The sequence below is a fragment of the Agelaius phoeniceus genome, chromosome Z (genome assembly GCF_051311805.1).
Source record: "Agelaius phoeniceus isolate bAgePho1 chromosome Z, bAgePho1.hap1, whole genome shotgun sequence".
Taxonomy (NCBI): domain Eukaryota; kingdom Metazoa; phylum Chordata; class Aves; order Passeriformes; family Icteridae; genus Agelaius; species Agelaius phoeniceus.
In genome coordinates, this window is record NC_135303.1 from 60351638 (window position 1) to 60375091 (window position 23454).

A 23454-nucleotide genomic window follows, 5' to 3' on the forward strand; every position below is an offset into this window, starting at 1 on the left:
ATTCTGACATATTAGTTTCTTCTGGAGTGATTATTTTGCTTGTGGTATGTATTGTTTTTTTGCCTTCCTGCATTATGTCACTGCATTAGTAATGGTAGTGGCCTTTTGGCATGTCAAAGCCTATGGAAATACAATCTGAGCAGAAATGTGTGCTAGCAATTTGTGACAGCTCAAGCGTAAGGAGTTTCAGTTATTAAGAGCAGAGTACCTTTAGTGGGTCTTTTGCCTTTAGGAAAAAATCCCGTCTCCTTCTCAGGAAGGCCTTTACGGAGCAATGAAAATACAGTAGAGATCACACAGACTATGCCTTGGTACTTAATTAACTGCTTGCATGTCCTAAAGCAGTCGTAGAGTATGAGTACCTTTTTAAAGGAATCCATAAAATGCCACTTTCAGTCTGGCACATGATGTAGTAATTTGATGATTGCAAAAGTGGAAGAACACTTTGAAAACCCCCATGGTCTTGTAAAACCTCCAGGCCCTTGTTAGCTGAAAAAGCGTACTTTCTGCCAGGGCATGGAGCTAAAGTCAGAGCTTTTTCAGGTAATATTTAAAGTCAGAAGGAACAGTAGTGAGATAGAGCTCCATGTGCTGTTTTCATGTAGTTACCAAAGGTCAAAAAGAAAAAGGAAAAGATAGATTTGATTTTATTTTATTTGTGAAATAAATGTGGCTGTGCCTCTCAAGATGATTAATGGTGCAGAACAGCTGATCATGTGCTTCACTGCGGACTGGGCCCTGTGGGTTTGCAATGGTCATATTATTGCATTCTTTACTTTTTATGTGATAATTAAATGAAGTCTTTCTGCTTCTGGTCTGGGAAATAGCACTGCTCTTAAAACCATGCCAGCCACTCACGTGCTATTGTTGGTCATGGTACTCCTGTGTCAAGGAGGTAATTCAGTAGTGACAAACAGGTAAATATTGTAGGTGCTTCCTTCCTTCCTGAGGTGCTTCCTTCCAGGTATATGCTCAGAGAGAAACAGGGGCCAAAGATAAGCAGACCTCTTCAGAGAAGTGGCAGTAGGCACAAGTATGCTCTGTGGCCATCAGCATCTACTGTAGTATGGCACCATTCAGCTGCTACACTTTGCCTATTTTAGTGAGGTGTTACTATGAAGCGAAAAATGCTTTGTGTTCACTCACAAAAGCTTGGGTGCATGTTAGGCCATTCTGTATATGGTGAAATTACTATTGCTGGATGAGGAAGCAGCATGATAGAAAAGTAGAGATCCTCTGGGCAGCAAGCTGAAATGTTAAAGTGAGACAGTTTTGTTACCAGTGTGTGTTGGGAAATCACTGGCTTATAAAAATGTTAACAGTTTAGAAATAAAGCAGTGGAGACAAACTATGCAGAAACGATTAAATGTTCAGGTTGCAAAAGTAATCTTCTGAGACCCATGAAATTTTGTCTTCTTGAGGCAAAGTCTGTTGGGTTTTTGTTTAATTTTAGGCAATGTCACGTTTTGACCATGGAATTAACATTAATCATTATTAAGCTACTAATACAGGCAAGAGTATTTTACTTAATTTGCAAGTGCTGGCTACATCTGCTTCATTATGACTCAAGTGAATTAACTCAAGTATTTGCATGAATGCAGGTTCATATTTTTTCTGCACTTCAGCACTGGAAACCCTATTTACCTGCTATCCTGCAGAAAGTAAGGGTTTTAATTGGATGCCAATACTGTTATTGTCTGGAGTGGTTTTGTGGCATAAAAAGACTTTGTCTCAAATCCGGGTAAAGTCAAGGCAATTTTGAGACGCCAAGGTGGATTGCAGTCAACATAATAAAATGTTAAAGAAAAGATATTTTATTTTAATCATAATGAAGTGAGATCTTCTTCATAAGGATTTCATTGCTTTGAAGGTGCTTTATCTATCTACTTCTATTAATTATGTTGTGATCCAGAAGAATGGCTGCATGTATTTAAAACAAAATCTAACACCTGACGATTTTCAGCTGACGTTTTATATATAATAGTTAGGTCTAATCAAGGCTTTTATGCCCTTTTAGTTTTTATGTGGAGCCAATATGTTTACACTTCTTTTGGCAAGGGGGGGCAAAATGTCATGGTATACTCATGTATTTTTGAAAGTTTGCTGCCAAACTCCCATGAACTTCATTAGATAATTTTGATAATACTTACCATTCAGAGGCTTGTACTCTGGTGATGACAAACATGAACTCTTCAGGACACACTGTAAGTACACAATTTAACTTTTGTATTTAAAAGACTCAATCATCCCCTGAAAAAAAAAAAAAATCAAATCTTTTAACTTCTACTAACACAGGATAAAGACTGAGCTCACTGCTGCAGTGAGTGTGTACCCTATCTCATGCCTGTGCATTGCCTGCTGATGAGGGAGGGACTGCTGTTCACCTCCCTGTGCTGTGGAGCCCTGGGGCTGTGCTTCGTGTTTGACACTGCAGAGGAATGCTGGGGGGCCCTCTAGGAATGGGCAAGGGATGCTCCTGATGGACCTCATTTGCCTGCCCCAGACTCAAGGATGATGGTGCCTGTGTGTTTCTGGTCTCCTAATACTGAAGTGTGATCGTGAGCCTGGTAGAGGAAATAAATGAAAGCAGATGTAATCAAGCAGTTTTCTTTCATGACCTCTGTGTGGCAGCTGCCTTTCCCTCTTGACAACATTATTCACTCCTTCTCTGCTAGGGAACCATTGCTGTTTAAGGGCAGTCATATCTGAAACCAATTTTAATAATATTTTGAGTGTTCATTGAAGGTGGTCCAAGATCACCATATCGGCAGTAGAAAAATTGCTACAAAGCTTAAGTGTGTTAGTGTGAATTTGTGTTAATTCTCTGAGTCATTCTTCAGTAGTACTGTGTTGGCTTAGTCAATACCTCAGTACAGCTTACATTTTTGTTAGAAAAAGATGTTGCAAAATTAATTACTTCATGCTTTTTCCTACAAAAACCAAACTCAAAAAACCCAATAAAACCAAACCCATAAAAACTTTGAGTAAAACATCCAGCTCTATTGCTACTAAAACTTAACACTTTCTATTGAAAGCCTCTAACCTTTCAGTCTTTCATCCTGCCTTGAAAATAGAAATCTTTATCTGCCCAACAAAAATGTGTACTTTGTGCTTCATCTGCCATTGGGTATGTCGGTGGGGTTTCTAGTGCCCCTCTCTGATCAGCAATATCTCACTCCGTTCATTCCCATTGGGGCTGAAAACAAGTAGTTGCCTGATCAGATTTATTTGGTGATCAGATTTATTTGTTTATTTTTTTTTAACATTGTGCTGCTGTGGAGGGACCAGGAAATTTGGTAATTAATGCTGTCTTTGCCCTAATAAAAATGACAGCCTTTACACATGTGTAGCACAGTAAGATGGGGGCTGCCTGTGTCCAGAACATGTATGTAGGGTTTTTTGAACTATGTTGAGACATGTTACCTGTTCTTGCTGTGGCTTCCTGCACATGAAGGAATTTCTTACTGTTTACTTAGTGTGTTGCAAGCCATCTGGCAAAGGTGAGGAAATGATGTCCTATGTTGCAGGAATTAGTGTTTCATACAACACAGTCAGAAGAAAAGGATAAATGGCGCTATTTGCACTTGACAGATTCTGTTTACGTATCCACAGAGTGACATGAAAGGAGACTTTAAAGGCAACTGATAATAAGTGCCCCATCAGCAACAGAGCTGTGTTTTGTTGCTGAAGTTAACAGGCAACTCCACCTGTGCCTGAGCTCCCCGAGGAAAAGATGACACACATCAGGGGATAGCAACGGGGGCCAGCAGTAACTGGATCAGTGCCTCAACATTGATTACCCTAGTCAGAAAACTATTGCAAAACTTACGATGCTTAATACCATACTTGGTGAACACTCTTGATTAGGACAGAAGTAAATCAAGTGATTTTGCTGCTCTGTATGAGGTAATTTTAGGTATTACCTAAATTTTTGGAGGAGGTTACATACAGTAACCTGTGTTTCATAATTCAGATTATCAGCTGCAAAAGTATTACAGTCTAAACTGTGGCAATAAAAAAGTAGATACAGACTGTGACAATTTTAGTAAGTGGATGAATATTTTTCCATTGCCCATGCTGCTTTAGTGGATTTTGGTTATTACAATTCACCTGTATTTTGTAGATGGAAAAGCTGTAGTTTCAAGATAGAGCTTATTGCATCATGTCTTCCACAAGAAAAGTAAAATATCATCAAGTAAAGTGCCATGGTCTGAGTATTCTGGACAGCAGTAATTCAGTTGCAAAGTTACTCATTCAGGGCAGAAAAAGGCCAAGGGAGAAGCCATTCTTGGTGCTCTTGGTGGCCTAAATTTGGCCATTCTTTGTGGCTTTGGGAGAGGGCTAGTAAGAGTAAATAAAATTTTGGATGTTAAATGTAACAATTTTAGCTAAAGAAGACAGTTTGTAGATGAGATGTTTCAACTTTGTTTGTCCCATACACAACGTTTTTGATCCTTTGAACACTGTAAAACTCAAGATTGATCTGATTTGTACTACATGAGATCTTAATTTAGCCAGTATTTCAAATAATGTAATTACAGCCCAGTATTTTTAATAACTTCATACAGTTTTTAAGGTACCTATTCAGGTAACTATCAATTACATTACAAATAGGTTACACTACATTATAACAATTTGAGTGAAATTATCTTTATATATAAGCAATTGTCACATTTTCTTATTTTTGTAAGAGATTGTCTTTGTTGTTATATTCTTATGTCTTATGAAACAGAAGCAAAACTCTATTAATGTAAAACTCAGATCACACTATCCAAAAGTTATTTTAAATCAGAGAAGTAGAGATAAGGAGTTTTAAATAAGGATTACTTTTTGTAGTACTCTTTTTGTAAAAGTACTTGTGTAGGCAAAGTTACAGCATGCAGATATGTCAGCTGTAAATAGTAAAGAACCAATAAGAAAATAGAAATCTGCTCTATAGGTTTTCTCTTAGAGAATCAGTGTTGTATGGTCTGTGTGTATATAATGTGGATGATCTTTTGTGGAAACTACTAGACAAACACATGGAATTATCATAGAGCGAGTGCTTAGGAACCATTTTATGAGATGTTTCAGATCTATAGAGAAAAATGTGTGTAGAGCATGTTGCTGCCAAACATCATATCTAAAGATCATTGTTAAGTTTACAGTATCACAAGACTGGCTTAAAATTATGACATTTTGAAAAATCATTTGAGGAGTTTTGTTTTGTTTTAGACACTCAAGAATTTTTTAGGACATGGTATATATTTTTATATTTTTCTCTCTACAGCTTTTCACTGAAACTGGAATCTACAATAAATGAAAATTGAGTTTTTCAGATAATTTAAATTCCAGAAGTTAAGTTTGAGGGAAGAGTAAGTACAATGAGGCTTGCTGTGAAACTGACAGAGGGAACAGAGATCTGCACTTGATCTCTCTGGAGTCTATAGTTAAATTTTGAACCATTTCGTTTTCTGGGACATGAGTTCAAGAGCCTGTGCAGCAGGACTTAAGGAAAAAACAAAAGCTGTTGTTTTCTTACATTTCCTACATTTAGGTATGTATTCGCTTGATCTGTATCACCTCAACAAGCTTTCCACATAGTAAAGTTTTAGTGTGGGTCATGCTGGGAGTGTTCTACAGGTTTGAGCTACATAAGAATAGAGGGGAACTGAGGAGAATTTGCAGACTTTCTGAGTACCTGCTGAGAAGACCAAATTTCTAATGTGGAGAAGTGCACCATAGTACATAATTACACCCATAAAAGCAGTTTTACATGTGGATGGTTCTCCAGTTGTTCTATTGTTAATAGGAGTGTGTGAACTCCTAACATTAGAACCTCAGATCTGGGAGAATTTAGGTGATCCACCTTCCTGATGCCCCAAAAGTGACAGCAGACTGTCTGTTTGATTTCCCAAACAGTGAACTGTGAATGCATTAACATCTGTCCTTCTCAGTGGTGACACATAGCATCACTGCAGATAAAACAGCATAAGAGAAGGGAGTTGGGAAGTCTTAGCTTCCAACACAGCAGCTGAAGGGGCTGGCTGGAACACCTACCACCTGTTTTCTATCATTATTAATCCCATTAGAGCAGAAGATGTAGAGTAGTTGAGTGAAGCTCTCACCTTAGCTTTAATACCAAGACTGAATTTTGTGGCTTGTATTTAGTACTAAAATTGAAGTTACTTTCTTTCCAAAACACATTTCCTTTATTGGCATAGGACAGCTCTGTGTATAGAATATGTGGAAATTCTCAAAGGGAAAGTTTAAAATGTTAAGTCAAACTCTTAGAAAATTGGTATCTGGGTATTGCTTGTCAGCTTCATTTGACCTTTCCATAGTTAAAAGAGTGCAGAGGGACAGTTGCTATCCTGTCATCAAAGGGCTTTCATGCCACTGGGCTTATAAAATGAGCACTGCTTTCCAAACAAGTATATATTATATTGTTTGGCCTCTGAATTTTTCCCAATTCAGACCTTGTATGGAATACAGACCTGTTAAATTTCCCATGTTGCACTGCTCATACTTTATAAATTCTTGACAAATATTGATGTCTTTTCACACATTTTTGGTGGTCTAAATAACAGCATTTAGTGCCAGTTTTGAAAAGCCTTTGTTATAACCCTGTCTTCGCCAGCATTACCTACATATTTAGGACAGTCTTTATCCTTCTTGGTAAGGCTTATCTGATGATAAGAGCTTCCATCAGTTTGCCTCTTGTGTTTAAGGACCATGTTCATACTCACGTGGCCATACACAATTTTAATTTATTTTATCCTTAGTTTACTCATTATCTTGCAGTCCTGAAATCTATAGAAACTGTAGTATTCAGCTACTCTACAAGGCAAACCTTGATCTTCCCTCCTGTACTTTTTGCTTGCTTTACTATGTGTCTGCTGCTCTTTTCCATTAAGGTATTTTCAGGAAAAATACCTTACAGGTTATAGAACAATTATCACTACTGCTTCATCTTTCAATTTTATTGTATGATGTTCTGCAAAAGAATTTTTATCCACATTTTTTACTCAGTCTCCTGTTCATGAATCTTCTCTAAATCTAGACTATTTGTGAGTTTTTATGTTAGCATTGTCTCAAATTTACTTTTGATTTATATAGGTAAAATAAAATCTATTCATCGATGCAGAAAGAAAAGGATTTTCTTTCAAAATTAAATAACATGTTTCAGTAGGACAGTCTGTAAGGAAATGCAAATCCCACTTGATTTGGTGCAGTTGTTCAGAGGAAACAGTTGCAAAGATTTGATTAAGGCCTTTTCTTGATGCTACTTTTTAAATTCAGGCTGTGTTTCAAATTCAAAGAATCACAGACTCCTTGAAGTTAGAGGGTACCTCTGAGTGTCATCTGGTCTGCTTGCCCTGTTCAGCCCTGTTTAGCCAGAGCCACTTTGGGCTGGGTGGCCAGGATCCTGTCTAGACAGCTTTTCAATATCTGTTTGGGAGGGAGATGACAAAATCACCCGGGGCAGCCTGTGCCTATGATTGGTTACCCTTGCAGTGAAAAGCTGTTTGCTGATGTGCAGTGGGAACCTCTTGTGTGAGCTGCAGATAGGTTGAATTATTCTACTGAAAGCTGAGGTCACTGATGGGTCACTTAAGTGGCGGTAGATGTTGTAAGTACAGGAGTCCTGTAAGAGAAAAAGGCTTGTCCTGCAGGAGCATGTTCCTCCTCCCTGAAATTCTAAATTTGCACAAAGTGGAAGTGGAAGCAATGCTCAGCTGTATAAGTAGTTTCAAGTGTACAGACTTCTCAGTATGTATAGCACTGGGAAACATACATCTCTACATTGTCATGCATAAAAAATAAGAAATATGTAGACTGACTAATATGAAATGAGATCTTGCTACACCACTTCATGTTTACTTCAAGAAACAATTTGTAAGCTTCCTTCAAGAGTGCTTCAGGGAAAGACTAGAAAAACCATTGTCACCCACATACAGATATCTTATATTTCTTAATGTAAGAATTAATACAGAGCTTGAAATGATGGAGGTTATTTTTAGAGTCACAGAATCATATCCTGAGTTGGAAGGGACCCACAAAGATCATCTAAGTCCAGCTACTGGCCCTGGACCAGATAGCTCCAAGAAGTTGCACAAACTGGGACAACCATAAAATATTACAGAAACAGCTCCATTATATCCTTTGCTATAAACAGGTGGGTTTGCCTGAAAGTTGTTTGCAGCTCAAGAGTGAGCTACTTGTAAAAGCAGACAAGAATTTGAAAATGGCAGAAGCCAGGTGATTTAGAAAAATCACTGGTAAAAAAGGTCCTTTTTTACGGAAAACTTGGGCCAAGGAAAATTGCCTTTTTTCTGAACAGTTTCAAAGCACAGGATCCCTCAATCAGGCCTAATAAAGAAGTCACTGTCTACTGTGCATCACTGTGAGAGCACTAAAACAAAGTAGACTAAGAATGCAATATATCACATGGGGTCATTGCACTAATGAACAGTTCAGGCCCAAACTCTCATTAGCTTCTCTGTAGAAAGAGAAACCTGGTAAAACAGGAAAAGGTCATATGAGAGAAGCTCTTCCCTGATACTATCTTAAACTTTTATTGTTGAAAGATAGGCTTTAGTTAATTTCAGACCTATTAAAAAAGAAATATTTTGTGATTAGGAACCAGTGAATAAGAGCAGAAAGCCTAAGTGCATAAAGCCATAAATACCTTAGTCCATGAGTTAACAATCTGTAAAAGTGTCAAAAAGCATTGCTTAAGTGATAAAAGACACCCACTGTTAACTAGAAGCATGGGTGCTGTTGGCACCAGTCCATATTCATATATGGAAGGCATCTTTTTAGTTCCTTCTGAAAAGGCAAATCTTTTCTGTTAATAACATTCTTTCTTAGGTTAAAAGCAACTGTTTCCTCTGTATGTGTTCTCACCCAGATTTCTCAGTCCAAAATGGTTTCATTTCCAATACTTAACAGTTTTAATATTTATGCTAATCTATATTCCTTGGAATAAATTTTCAGATTGGGATGTTTAAGGAAATGAAGTAAATAGTTTCAAAAGTTATTAGGAACCCTTTTAAAATAAGTCTAGATGATCAATGTGTTTCCTAAGATTTTGTGGTTTGAGTTGTCAAAATGATCTTGCTAAAGCAGAGCAAAATTTTTACTAGGAAAATGCACAACTTTGTATGTATCTATATTCATTTGTTCTTGTGATATTGACCCAATTAGTTAATGCTGGGAGAAAATTTTGGTACAGAGCAACTTCACTGGTATTTTTATGCCTTATAATGAGAATGAGATTAGGCCTTTCTTCCTTTTTTCATTTCAAGCAAGCTAGTTAAAAAAGAAAGTAGTGAACTTGTAATAGTTAAATAGTTTCTGTGCCTATTTGATTTTTTTTCTTTTTAGACTTTTAGCACTTGAAAGCCAAATATGACTGCCTTTTAGTGTTTGCTTTTTTTTTTTGAGGGAATGGATTTTAGGTAAGTTAAAGCTCATGCTGAAATTAATAAAGAAAAAATACAGTTAATGGAAATCTGCAGAAACCAGTTCTCAGCTAGTAATTTTGCTGCAAGAAGCAGAAATTGATGGATAAACCAGATGTTTAAGAGTAGCCTGCAGCTAGACAACTGAGCTTAGTTTGCTGATGTCTTTAAAGTTTGCATGGACACTTGTTCTTCATCACTGCAGTCTGTTTCATATTATCATGATTATTTTACAGCTAAAAATCTTGTAAGGTTTTTCAGAAATTTAGGAAGGAAATGTTTTATTTTTTTTTTCAAAAATGCTTGATTTTTCAGAGCAGTGTCAAGTAATGCTGCAGTGTGTTTCAAAAAGGTTTGATGCTCTGTAGTGTGTAAGAATCTCTCTTGGTACTCTGAGTGGGTTGTGTTGTTTTTTGGGTTGGGTTTTGTTGCACAGGATTAATTCAGTTGTAAATAAGTGGCATACACCCACACAGTCAGGTACAGAGTTTGTATTTTGACTATGTGTCTGTGAGAACTGGAGCTGATGTTGATTTAAGGAGAGCAGATGTTAATGGTGTTGTTCTCAAGTATTCTGTTGCCCAAATAGGCATCTCTCATCGTGAGAAAAGGCAACAAAAGGCAGTAAATCTGCCTTCTCTATTATGAAGGGCAACAATAGATTGATTTATGGGGAAAAAGCAACTCTTAGGCTTAGGTAGTGAAAACTGAGTTTTACAGACAGGATATTTCTGCTGTCATTTTTGAGAACAATTTTGTTCTGTCTTAATCATGAGGCAAGGAGAGTCAGAAAATGTTGGTTAGCCTGGATAACACATTATGATACACAGTTGTATAAAATTTCAAGTGTAAGCAGGTTTAATTTTCAGTAGTAGGCCATTATTTTCTGATCTGATTTTCACTGTTCCTTCTGTATGGCCACTTCTTTTGTGCTCTCTGTTAGCATCCCCTTTGCCCACATACCAGATTCATACTTTGTCTCATGTACACAGATGAGTGTGCAAGGGTGTATCATTGAGTCTAAGAATCAGCCAGAAAGTATATAGAGACATGCAACCTGGCAGCAGGAAGCAAGACTCTTCAGTACTGAGGAGTAAAAGAGTACAGAATTTTTCTATGAAGTAATAGACTTCCTCATTAAACTAAAGGGAAATTTACACATTTTAAACAATAGTAGGAAAAAATTTGTGTAGAACTGTTTGTTAAATAATACACACTGATTTTAATAGCCCTGTTTAAAAATCCAGTTCTCTTTTGTAATTGGTAAATTCTAGATAATTTCTCTTTGTAACCAAGCATACCTTCTGATTCAATCACATTTACAGTCTGCAGAGTTTTGATACATATGAAAAGGGTTAGGAGAATTTCAGTCACAGAATTAAAGTTTCATTTGAATCCCTATATTGAGACTTATTTTCTAAGGGAGATAAAAGAAAACTGTCTGAGGTTTTCTGGCATTTAGTGTGGTCTGCTCAGGTCTTTTGTTTTTCAATTCCACAATGTCATTGCTAATTTGAAAAACATTGCATTTCCAGTATGACAGAGATGCCGTAGGTCCATTATAAACGCATTTAGGCTTTCATGTTGTATAATCTTTCAAACAAGGCTTTGGAAACTAGTTGTTAGACTTTAGCAAAGAACTAGACATGATGTAGTAGTGTGTGTGTATGGTGAGTGTAATAGTAATTTCCACAATGTTTGCCTCACTGACACCTGAAGTTAAGGTCTTTGAGTACTATTTGGCCCCACAGTTTCTTTTTCTTGACAGAATGTTTTAGGCAGTAACTAACCATAAGAGTTTTTCCAGGCAAAAGAATTTCTCTTAAAATGTTATTTATTTTCTTTTTTTTTCTTTTAAGTCTGAACAGCCCAGTCCTGCCAGTTCCAGCTCCAGTTCCAGTTCCAGTTTTACACCATCTCAAAACAACAGACAACAAGGTATCAGTAAAAGAAAAGAAATTGAAATGAATGTGTGAAATGAATGGGCCAATAAAAACAGAACTCATGGCATCTCATGACCTCTTTTCTTCTGTGTTTCACTGCCTGAACTGGCCACAGTTTTGATTTAGAGACTTTCCTGCAGGTTGTTTTCAGATGTGGATTTAAGGGCAAAATAAAAGGAGAGAAAGAAACTGGGAATCTGAGAAAAGAGTGTGATTATTGGTTGTTTTGAAGGACTGAATACATGCCAGTCACTTAACAGAGGATAAACCCAATAGAGGTTGTCTTTCTGAGTTGTCCTTCTGCAGGGTTAGATAGCATGGCACCTGGCTCCATCTGAAGCCCTAGAAAAGTGTGGTTTCCCATGGGCAGCCAACAGAAACCCACAGATGTATTTATTAAAACCCTTTCAAAGGCTCTGAGCATTCCATACTACTGGGAAGTTTTAAGAGCACACAATATTTACTTCAAATACATGGCAGGGAAGGATGATGGTTAGATTTAAAGTTAGAATTTTGGTTTTCTGGATAATACTTTCAGTTTACTTGAAACTCAATGGAGAATGCATTTTTCTTCCTGGACGCTTTGCCAAGGCACGTTTTCTGTAAATAAGTTGATATTCATTCTCCATGATCTATTAAACTACTTAGTTCCTGGTTGGCTTCCTTCCCTGGTTTATAAGATTGTACAACCGATACATTCTTAATGAGTTTTTGTTTTATTATTTGGATAAGGAGCATTAAAAAAGCAGTCTTTGACTTAACAAAATTGTTTGTTTTCGCCATTTATATTCCTCAATGGTAAACTTGATTTAGGGTTATGACAATACATTAGTGCCTCAGGCACACTGACTTTAAATAGATTTGTACATGATTATGTGATGCATATCTATCCTAGTGCCTTTCTGTAGGTGACTGGTACTGATATTCTGATGTTGTCTGGCAGTGTTATCCCATGTGAAAGAAGGCAAAAACTTGAAATGAATGGTGGTAATGACTGGCTTCAGGCAGTTAATATTTACCTAACAATAAACAGATACACTTCCTGCTGAACTCCTATTTTTGTTCTCACAAAAACATTAGTGGTGTGAACTGTCCATTACAAGCCAAAAGACTTAGATACCCACTTCTGCATCTGTTATCTTTGCTGGGAAAAAATTTAGTAGTTTCTTCTGAGCAGACTGGTCCCATCCATCTTTTCTGGATCATATACAAGAGGTATCACAGATTGTCTTTCAGTTCTTCTCTAGAATAGATGGGAGATTTGTCCTCCAGTGTCAACAGCTCTGAAGTGCAAATAGTCTATGCATCTTCTCTTTTTTGCAGCATTAAATAGTGGTTTCTGCTTCCTTCTGGGAGTTCCAGAAACCCCAATAAACTAAGCATGTTTATTGTCCAGGCCATGCATTTGTATATCAAAGGTATGGAGCACCAGGCATACCATGGCATGTTCACGATGTATGTTGTGATCTGGTCAGAAGCCATGCTTTTCCCCTTACCTGGAAGTTACTTGCTAGGACTGTTGCTCTTTTTCGGTTGCATTTAGACTCCAGTGCTCACTCATGTGTGAAAAAACCACAGCATGAACTTTTTTCACCTCTTTTTGCATAAACAGTGGGCTAACTTGAGGTTCCTCAAGTTCTTCTGTCCTTGGGGCTTACTTTGATATTTATCTATTTCCTTACGAAGAAAACTTGCTCATGGGCAACTCCTAATTTTCAGTTTCTCCTTAACTATTCTGATATCTTAGGAGGCAACAACTTCACAAACCTTTAAAAAGGTGGTTATGGAATTTTAGAGTAAGTGTGCAAGAAGCAGAAGCATGTGCTATCCATGCTAGGAAAAAAAGAAGACCTAAAAATTAATGCTTTGCTGATTGGTAGAAAAGTCTGCTGAAAAGTTAGGTAGCAATGTGCTTTTCAGACCCCCGGACATGCTCCTACACTAAGTGAGAACTTGTTTGAATGACAAGTTGTTCAATGCTGATGGGGCTGTCAGTGATGGGTGTATCTGAGGAGTCCAAGTTTCTCTTTATTACTGCTTCTGTAAAAGCCCTTTCCCTCCTTCAAGGGTCAGATGGTAAGTTATTCAGTCAGACTACAAGTTGTCATTTGCAACTGAGCATTGTCTTCCTGAGATTCAAACAGGGACAGAAAATGGAGCACAACTCTGCTGCTTCTACATATCAGCTGTGGGTGCATGGACAAGATGTACTTCCATACTGTCACCTATAAAAATGTCTGGTCAACCAGGAACTTGCCCATGGTTTTCTTTCCTAGGGTGTGAAAACAGAGAAAAGGCTCATTTCTCTGAACTGTCCAAATTGTGTCAATTTACAGAAGGTTCTAGGGCAACCTTAGTGATAAATCATTCCAAACAACAGCTTGGAAGTCACTTGCACAAAACTAGTCAAAATGCCTATGGCCTGAACTTTGCTATGTCTGGAACAGTCCATAAAACTGCCCTCCCCCATGAAGGGAGCACTGTCATACTCATTACCCTGTTGTATGACTGACAGATGTCTCCCTTCTCTGCTGGCAGTGACCAGGGAGGACAGTCCTTGACTCAGTTTTGCCATAGCAAATAAAGAGTTGAAAGCTTCATCTCTGGCTCAATGTGTTCATGTTAGTACTGTGTTTCTTGGGCTGAAGGAATTGCAACCATAATAGTAATTGCTGTTCTTACAGCCATCACTGGTGCTTTCAACTGCTGCTTCATGTCATAGATGGGCTACACGTCATAGTTAAATGTTCTGTGGCACTGGGACATTTTACTTTCTTCCCTCTTCTAATCTGCTTTTGCCCATTCTTATTTCAAGTAGCTGTAGTGTTACACTTCCCCGCTCTATTAAACATATTTTTCTTTCTGTAACTGTCTCTTAGAGTAAAAAGAGTGAAAATCAAAACCCCAACTGAGTTCAATGCAGTTTTGTGAGCAAGTTAAGCTTCGTACCTTCTTGCTAATACAGGAAAAATGATAACATGGTGTTGGATGGTATTGATGCACTTCATACTTATCAACATGGGTGAAGTAGTTACTCCACTTGAAATTGACCCTGAAATAATGGGAACAGCTGAAGGTAATATACATAGAAACCAAGAAGACAAAATGACTGCCTTGTACAGTACAATTTAGTCAGAGTGATTTGTTAGAACCAACCTCTCATACATGGATTAACCTAACAAATGTACTAATACTGATCAATATGTCCCTGTAGATCTTTACTCACATATAATGAAAAAGCAGAAAATACTAAACCCCAGCAATACAAAAGAAGCATGCTTTTAGTAAGCATACATTTCATGTCAATTTCTCCTGTCGTGACAGTATTTTACTTACTTCAGCTATGGTCCAGGGTGCAAATTGTTCTAACACTTGAACATGTGAGTCACTTCATTGCCAAGAGTAAGTCTGTTGAAGCTGACAGAGTTGCTCATGTGAGTAAAGATTCATGAATATATGGACAGGTACCTGCAGTATAATCCCCCAGTGCATTACTTAGTTTGTTTAATTTTTAAGACTCTCCTCTCTCAACACTATGTGGGGAAGACAGTTTTTAAAGCTGGGTAAATTGCCCAAAATACTGGGAAGTAAACTTCGTTGATTTTTATTGTCTCTGTTGTTTTAGGTCCATTGAGGACTATAATGAAAGATCTGCATTCAGATGATAATGAAGATGAATCAGATGAAGCAGATGACAAGGACAATGACTCTGAGTTGGAACAACCTGTAAATATACGAGGAGGAGGCAGGAGTCGCAGGTGAGTGTCTCGTGATTGAAAGTGACCTGCTGACCAGGACGTGTAGTGCTTGTTAGTAACAAAGTAAGGTCCGATGTTCTCAGAGTGCTGAGTAGCAAATGGGCAGAAAAGTCACTCTTTCTAAAGCATCTGCACATAAAAGAGTCCTTTTTAAACACTAACACAACTAGCCGTTCCTGATACAAACTCTTCCTGTACTATCAATACGGTTATGATGATCCTCATTTGCTTGACTTTACTCAATTTCATGCGATTGTGACTTGAGACGAGGAGTTATAATTACTCCCTGGCCTAAATTAGAGAAAATTGTCCTTCAACTGTTGAATAAGCTATTCCATACATAGTCACAAGACCTCTTTGCTTACCAGTTTTACATTAAGCTGTTAAATTGAATCCAAATCAATGAAATTTGAATTTCAAGTAAATTCTGTGCTGAATAGAGTAGATAATGCATAAAAATGCATCAGAGGGTAAAGCAAGCATCTGTCAAAAACCTTTTTTAATTTTTTATTTTTTAAAAGAAGCTTCTGCATCCTTGCTGCAACCTTCAGAAGCATCCCAAAACTCATCTGGTATTCAGGCAGCTTGAAGCTCCATCCAAATGATGTTCAAAGTTATGGAAGAAACTGAAACTGCATCTCTCAAACATTCTACATATTAGGTTCTTTATGTAATTCAGAGGATTTTCCTGTTAGAGCACAGCACCTGAGTGGCAGTGTCAGCTACTGCTCGAGTGGGAAGATAACAGGAAAACTTTAATGAATGCAGCTGCTTCCCTGGTGTATTTTAGCAGCTGGAATCAAGGAGAAAAAGACCAAGATGACTAGCTGTTTGAGAACTTGTTGTCAGTGATTGTGTGAAGGATTGTTTCAAGCTCAGCTTGTCTCCTAGTGTGGAGATTTTGTTTGTTTTTTGATGGAACTTTAAGGCTGTTGTTTTTCTACTTCATTTTGTCCCAATTAACTAATGGGTTATTTTCCCAACAAAAAATATTCTCTGTTGTTCGTAAGTGAATGAAAGGTGAAACTGACTAGGAGCTGGGCTTTTTTTGTGACCTGAGATGCTAAGTTTTTTAATTTTAATCAGGAAAAGCTGTGTTAACTTTTGACAATAAACAAGGAACTTTTCAGTAAAACATGTATTCAGGTGGGATGTACAGCTGTTTGGAAAGCTTTTAGGAGAGCAGAAAAGAATCCCTAAAGGCCACTCTCCTTCTCTGACATAGCTGTGAACTGAGATAGGGAGAAGCAGTTGAATTTTGTAGGTGTTTAACCATTTCTGTAAACTTAGCTACTTTAACTCAGCCAAGTGCAGACAGGCAGCCTCCTTCTTTGTGCTACAAAGAGTTTTTTCCAGAGTGCAGCCCTGCTCAGATGCCTCTCTTCCATGTGACCTTGATGAACAATAGCCTGCTTAGCAAGGGATTGGTCATTGTAAGTCCCTACCTCAAAGTCCAAGGTTGGCTCACCCCATTTGACAGCCCTTTGTCTGCAGATGTAATGCTGTGGCTCTTTTTTCTGCAGGGTTAGTCTGAGTGATGGCAGCGACAGTGATAGCAGCTCAGCTTCCTCACCGCTGCGTCATGATCCAGCACCATCTGTACTGAAAACCAGCAACAGCCAGGTAAAAAATGCAGTTCGGATTTGTATAAGCAGCAGACAGAGTTAGCATCAGTCTCAAGAGTTAATCATCTCATCTCTTCTCTTTTTTCCCACCACTGTTCATCTAGAAAGACGCAGTATTTTTTTTTTTACTGCAGTAGAAGACACAATAATTTTTACTTTGCATCAGAGTACTTGTTCTAGATTTTTAAGAGCTAATGTTATTTCTCAGGTAGCAACATAGGGTAGTTTGGTTTTTCAAAGAAAATAAAGTAAATTACCTAGAGTTGCAAAATACTCCAGGGACAAATGAGAATTAGCTTTTGGATAGTAAGTACCTCTCCCACAGTAAGTATAAAATTAAGTATAAAAACTCACATTATTTACAAAATAAAATACATAATTTTTCAGTTATTTTAAGGAGACGTGATTCATTCCCAGCATCAATTGCATCATATGTAAAGCTGTTAGGACACATACTGGCTACTTACACTTGTGATATATTTAAAATGGTGTCTATATGCACACAAGTTTGTGGTTTAGAGGGTGAGCTTAATAGGTGGGTCTTTTATATATCTGTTTTCTATAATTGCTTCAATTATCTGGCAGATATTATTTATTTGCCTTTATTTTTCTATTAAGATTTCCAGCACAAGCTATAGTACAAACTCCAAATATTAGCTAAGTTCAAATACATTGTGGGGGAAAAAACCCACAAACTAGGAAGTACTTTGTGCACAGAGAGACAGTAATTTCATGTCCAGAAAATATTCATAGTTTCTACCACTGTAGGCTCTTCTAAATTGTCTATATAGAAGTTACAAGTTTTTTTTAAAGAGACAGACTTGAAGTCAAAAAGCTGTCTGTAGGGGTGAAGAATGTTGCATTTACTGACCACATAAGCACAAGAAAAATAAAAAATCTGTCTTGTTGGCTTGTTGTTTAACGAAGACTGATTTCTAAAGAGCCAATGCAATTGTTAAGTAATTGTAAGTCTCAATATCAGCAGCCCACTCAGTCACATCTTTTGTGTTCCTTTGCCCGTTGGTGATGTAGTAGAAGGTCTATCTCCACATTTAGAAACTCCAAACAATAGCTGTGTGTCTACTAAAAAAAAAAAACCAAAGCTTCACATACCCTCTTCCATTTCTTTAAGTGAGCTAAATTTTATAATCAGGCTGCAAATTGGAAATTTTGGGAAGCATTGTGAAAATTCAAATTGTGTGGACTGTAGCTACATTTGAAATCTCTTCTTGGTACCTTAGTGCTGCTTGCCGGGATGATCTTTTACTGATGAAATCAGGTTTGTGTTAACCAAGTTCATTTATAGAACTGAAGAGCTAAGACAGAGTTTGTATTTGTATTAGCTTCCTCAGACATGATTAGTGCTGTATCTCATCTATAAAGTGCTTAAGATGTTAAATTTAAACTGCATATCAAGAGCATTGCAAAGAAACTGCTTTTTTAAATACACTGCGTTCTTGACAAAGTTCTATTTGAAATCAAGAATTTTCTTCCTATGAAAATTATAAATGTGTCTAAAAGGTACTGAATCCATGATTGAAGTCCTGGTTTTTTGTAGGGTTGGGTGGGGGTTTTTTCAAGAAAAAACCCTAGAGGGTGTTGAACAGAATTACTAGAATTATTCTTCAAAAATGTATGTTTTGAATCTGAACATTCATCACTCTTGGCTAACTAAATCAAGTAAGGTTAACTCAGATCTACAGTCACTTTCTCTAGGTAGGAAAATAGCTGTCTGCCAGCTGTGTTTTTAAGATGCTGGCCAGCCTGGGGAAGACATATGCAATTTAATCATTTGTACCAAGGGAAGGAGAAACGAGAGAGTACTTGGGGGAAAACGTCAGTAAGGCTTGTAGAGGACTTGTTCTTACACACTTTATTTCCTTGTTTTAATTACTGAGTTTTATCCTGTGTTGTGGCTGTTGGGTATGGTTTTTGGGGTTAATCATGCTGGTGATGTTAGTCTCACTTAAAATGAAATGTGAAACATAATCTCCCATTATCTGTGATTACTTAGTTTTCTTTGATGTTTTTCAGAAGAACTGGCTATATTCTAGGTTAGGAATGATACGGTGATATTTCTTTTAACTTTAAAAAAGCATTGTCTGTTGAAAAAATGGAAAGAACAATCAACAGTTCATTTTCCCCCAAATATTTCTGCCTTTAGTTCTAAAAGTTTCAAATCAAGCATGGTGTCCTGCTGCTTGTTGATGTACTCTTCTTGAATCTATTTCAGAATCAGATGAAGCAATCTTGGCTTGTATGAGTGATAATAAATGGGTGTGAGAGTCATTTAAGGAAGGGTACCATATAAGTGCAAAAGTAATTACTGCCCATCACTTCATTTTTCAGTTATAACTCATACAGTCAAACAGTCAAGGACTGTTTGAAAACCTCTGCTGTCAAAGAAAAGAGATAGTATTGAGGGGGGAAAAAAGGAAGAGGAAAAGTACAGTGATAATGTTTCATTTCAAAGGCACTGGAGACACCCTCAGCATCATTTTGTGTCTGCCTAATCACCTCTTATCCTCCCAGCATGTCAAAGATAGGGGGAAAAAAGTGTTGAGAAGGCTTTAAGTGATGTAAAATTCCTACTTTTAAGGATTAATAATATCATTATCACCTCATTCCAGTATGTTGGCTTTTTCTGCTGTAAGTTACTGTTTTCTCTGAAAAGTATGAGTAAGTTCTATGGATTAAAGAATGAAAAGCTCAGTTTTGAGTTTGTTTTTTATTAACAGCAGAATTTTTCCACATAGAGTTATATCCGGTGATGCATTTAATTTTTACAGAATTTTCTTTATTTTCCAGATTTTAGAAGTGAAAAGTCCAATAAAGCAAAACAAAACAGATAAACAAATGAAGAATGGGGATTGTGATAAGGTAAATAACAATGAGGGAGCAATAAAGTCCTACAGAATATGATACTACTATAGCAATAAATACGATATTACTGTAGCAATAAACTACTCCAGAATATGTGCTTACCAAATACCAACCTTTGTTACAGAATGAAAATCTTAATACATGTTTGCTTTGAATTCCTTTAGATGCAGATCTTTTTCTGTTTTCTTTCTATAATTCTTGTATCTTCTCTCATATTTTGAATTTTTTTCCTTCTTTTCAATCAGGTGATTTGGCAAATTTCACCAGTTGGGACTCTTCCATCTATTTATTTTATCTACTGTCCACCATAAGTTTGTGCTGTGCTTCACAGAGGAATGAGATGTAGATGAAAATTCACAGATGTATTCCTAGCCCGCAAATGAATCAGGGGAAAAAAGAAAATCTATTTTCCAGAATCCTTTCTGAAGGCTGTGCATTAGGAAGTGGCAGTGTGATTTAGCATGTTAACTAAAATGACATGAAGCAACTGTAACAGTTTAACACTGAGATAGTTTGATTTACATCTGTCTAATGGCTGTGGGCAAGAGCTCTCAATCCTTCCGTGAGCGAACATAGCACAATTGCCCACTATGGACAAGTTTCTCTGAACGCTTGTATTTTACTGGTATTAGTGTCAATTTTGTGATGATAATTTAAGGCAAAAGATGGAAGTTGCAGCATCTAGATTTTTAGTGTCTAGATTTTTATCTGCAATACCTAGATTTTTAGTGCTCTGATATTTTGGTTTGCATTTTGGTTGCTTAGGTTGAGTGCCATATCTCATTCTGCTTACAAGCAGAAAAAAAAAAAAAGTTTTTAATGGCTCAGTAGCCATTTCTGAAGGAGAAAGTTGATAATAAGGTGGAGAGGCGAGACATGTTTAACATCCCAGGGAAGAAGCGCTAGAACTTACCTTTGGATTTATCTTGCTTAGTCTTTCTTTCCCCGTTGACACAGAAGAAATAATTACGTACCTCTAGAGAAAATGATTGATTTGATTTTGAGTCTTTGGGTTTGGTTCTTATGTAGAAAGATGGAATATGTTTTCTAAAGATGCTGTTTTGGCATCCCCAGTCTTATGATGCTTTCTGGCACAGTTGAGATACAGAGATTATCAGCAAATAATGACCACCTATGAAGATTTCTGTCAGTGTGAAGTATCTTAAAAAACCACAAAAAATTATATTTCTGTTGTATTAAGCTAGAGAATGCCAGACTATTAATAAAAATACACTTCAAAGAAGAGTTTGGTCTTATCTCAAGTCCTGTGTGTCATACTGTAAGAAGGATTTAAAGCTATTAGAGAGCATTCAAAGGGGATCTGCAAACATAGGGAAAGGCCTAGAGGGGAAGGAGCCTCTGAGGTCACTTGGTCTGTCCAGCCTGGAGAATAGGAGACTGCAGGGGGAGAACTCATTGTCTGAGGGAAGACCTCCTGAGAGGAAGAGGAGGGGCAACACTGATCTCTTCTCCATGGTGACCAGTGACATGACCCAAGGCAATAGCCTGAAGCTGAGTCAGGAGAGGCTGGATATTAGAAAAAGGTTCTTCACCCAGAGGGTGGCCAGTCCCCAGAATGGGCTCCCCAGCAAAATGGTCACAGCACCAGCCTGACAGAGTTCAAGAAGCTCAGAGAATGGACAATGCTCTCAGGCACATGCTGTGACCCTTGGCGCTGTCCTGTGCAGAGCCAAGAGCTGGACTCAGTGATCCCTCTGGGTCTCTTCCAGCTCAAGATATTGATTCCAAGATTTAAAATGAGATTTCTATACTGGTTTTGAAGACATCTGAAGTTTATGAATACATTGCTATGACTTAATTAACAAGTTGTTTATGGGGGGGAATTTTTTTCTAGGCATATCTTGATGAACTAGTAGAGCTCCACAGAAGATTAATGACATTGAGAGAGAGACATGTACTGCAGCAGGTGAGAAGCATTATCATGCACTATCACAGTGCACTCATTGAAATTCTTAAGTCACATCTATTTCTATTTTGCTTCATTTAAAACTCTGTAATCACTTTTAGGTTATTGGTTAAAAACTCTGCTATCAATTTTCGTAGCCTTCAAGCCTGTATAGTCCATAGAAGTCCTTTACCTCTTACACTGCAGTTTTGGGTATTTAATATTAAGTGTGTAACTGTGTTGTCTCTCTAAATGACAAATTTAAAAAAAAATGCCTGAGATATATTTTTCGCCAGTTTGTTGTTATGTTTCTTAACATGCTGTATCAATAATTATGAAAGCAGGATGGGAGAATGGACATAGCTGTGTACTGTCACTTGATAAAAATCTTGTTGCTTCTTTCCTTAAATTGACCAGCCTTGTCTCAGAAGCAGTTGAAGTGGGTTTTTTCCCATGGGAAGCAGAAAATAAAAAATCAATGGAAAGCCCACTTTGAAGAAAAACATAATATATTCCTTGAATCTTCTGAAGTCTTAGAATGCGTAAAATATGAAAGTGTCCAAACCAAAAAGGCTGCAAATTTATTGAAAGGTTATGCAATGGTAAGAGCAAAGAAAGTATTCTTGGCTTTCGGTGGTATTGTCAGGTACTGGATTGGATTGAAAATTGTGAAGATTAAACAGTAAGCATGGTCAACAAAGTAGATGCAATTTTAGCACAGATGGTTTTATTATGTTTTAGAGATGTTGTAAAGAGGAAAATTTTTGCCACTTCTAAAAGATTGCAACCACTTGTTAAATTTTTCTACTAAGCATGTTAACAATATTTTGGAAGTTCCAGCATTAACTGCTTTGTTAGTTCAGGCTCCATATTGTGAGTAAAGATGAAAAAGTAAACTATTGAGAGGTCATTGAAAAGGAAAATCTTGGTTAAGGACATTCTTAATTAAAGATGAATTTTGGTAGCTTTGTCAGATTTCATCTTATAACACACAGTGATGCATATTGGTTACCCTTCATATTTAAAGTACTGTTGCCTCCCAAGTTTCGTTTTTCTACAAAGGGAACCAAAGCATGCTTTCAGAATGGTAGCAGAGCCAAATTTTTATCTACATAAAGAAATAATTTTGAAGGAGGCTAAGATACAGGAATTGCAACACCCTATCCACTTCACATTTTTCATTGATTCTCAAAGACTTCACGTTAAAACTGAATCTGGAAAAGACACTGTATTGTAAAAAATCCCACCTTGTCTTTGCTTCCTGAGCGCTCATTTCCCCAGTTATCCAATGCATAGCTTCCAAATGGTATTGCTTCTGATTCACATCAGTGGCCAGTACTGCTGTTACCAGTGCAGAACTGAGCCACTGTCCCAGCCTGGACAGTCAGGACATGAACTCAGCTTTCACTGGGGCTGTTTGGACAGCCTTCAGACCATAGGGCTTACATGGCTTATTGTGGAATTTTGGAAAAGAAAATCAACTTCAAAACATTTTGTACAGAGCAAATACACAAACAAGCAGGAAACCTTCTCTTTTTTTTCCCATGATGATGGTCTAGAGCTTTTGAAATCCTGACAGGATAAGCCTGGAGTAGCCAGATCTGACTCCACAACTGAGCCTGATCTGAGAAAGGGCTGGGACTAGCAAAATACTTTCCTATTGGAATTATTAGGCCATTCTAAGAAATACTTTCCAAGTAAGTAAAGTGCTTCAAGTCGAACACCTCATTGTCTTTCTCACTGGCAGCATTTATTTGGTGATGAAATATTTGTCTTTATTCGAAAAATAATGGGTTTGTCCCCTAAATTGTGTTCATTCTAATATTAGAGTACTGTTATAGTAAGCTTTGTGGGAGCTTACTAATACAAGGAAAAAGTCATGTGAAGAGAAAC

General features: G+C 37.3%; 1 protein-coding gene across 1 annotated transcript in view; it reads left to right on the forward strand.

Annotated features, from left to right (window-relative positions):
- Positions 1-23454, forward strand: part of MLLT3 (MLLT3 super elongation complex subunit) — a 119238-nt gene that overhangs the window by 87075 nt on the left and 8709 nt on the right. Inside the window, exons 7-11 of the mRNA XM_054652099.2 lie at positions 11306-11384; positions 15015-15147; positions 16671-16770; positions 19581-19652; positions 21511-21582. Of these exons, the coding sequence (XP_054508074.2) occupies positions 11306-11384; positions 15015-15147; positions 16671-16770; positions 19581-19652; positions 21511-21582 (456 nt within the window). The remainder of the gene's footprint in view (positions 1-11305; positions 11385-15014; positions 15148-16670; positions 16771-19580; positions 19653-21510; positions 21583-23454) is intronic.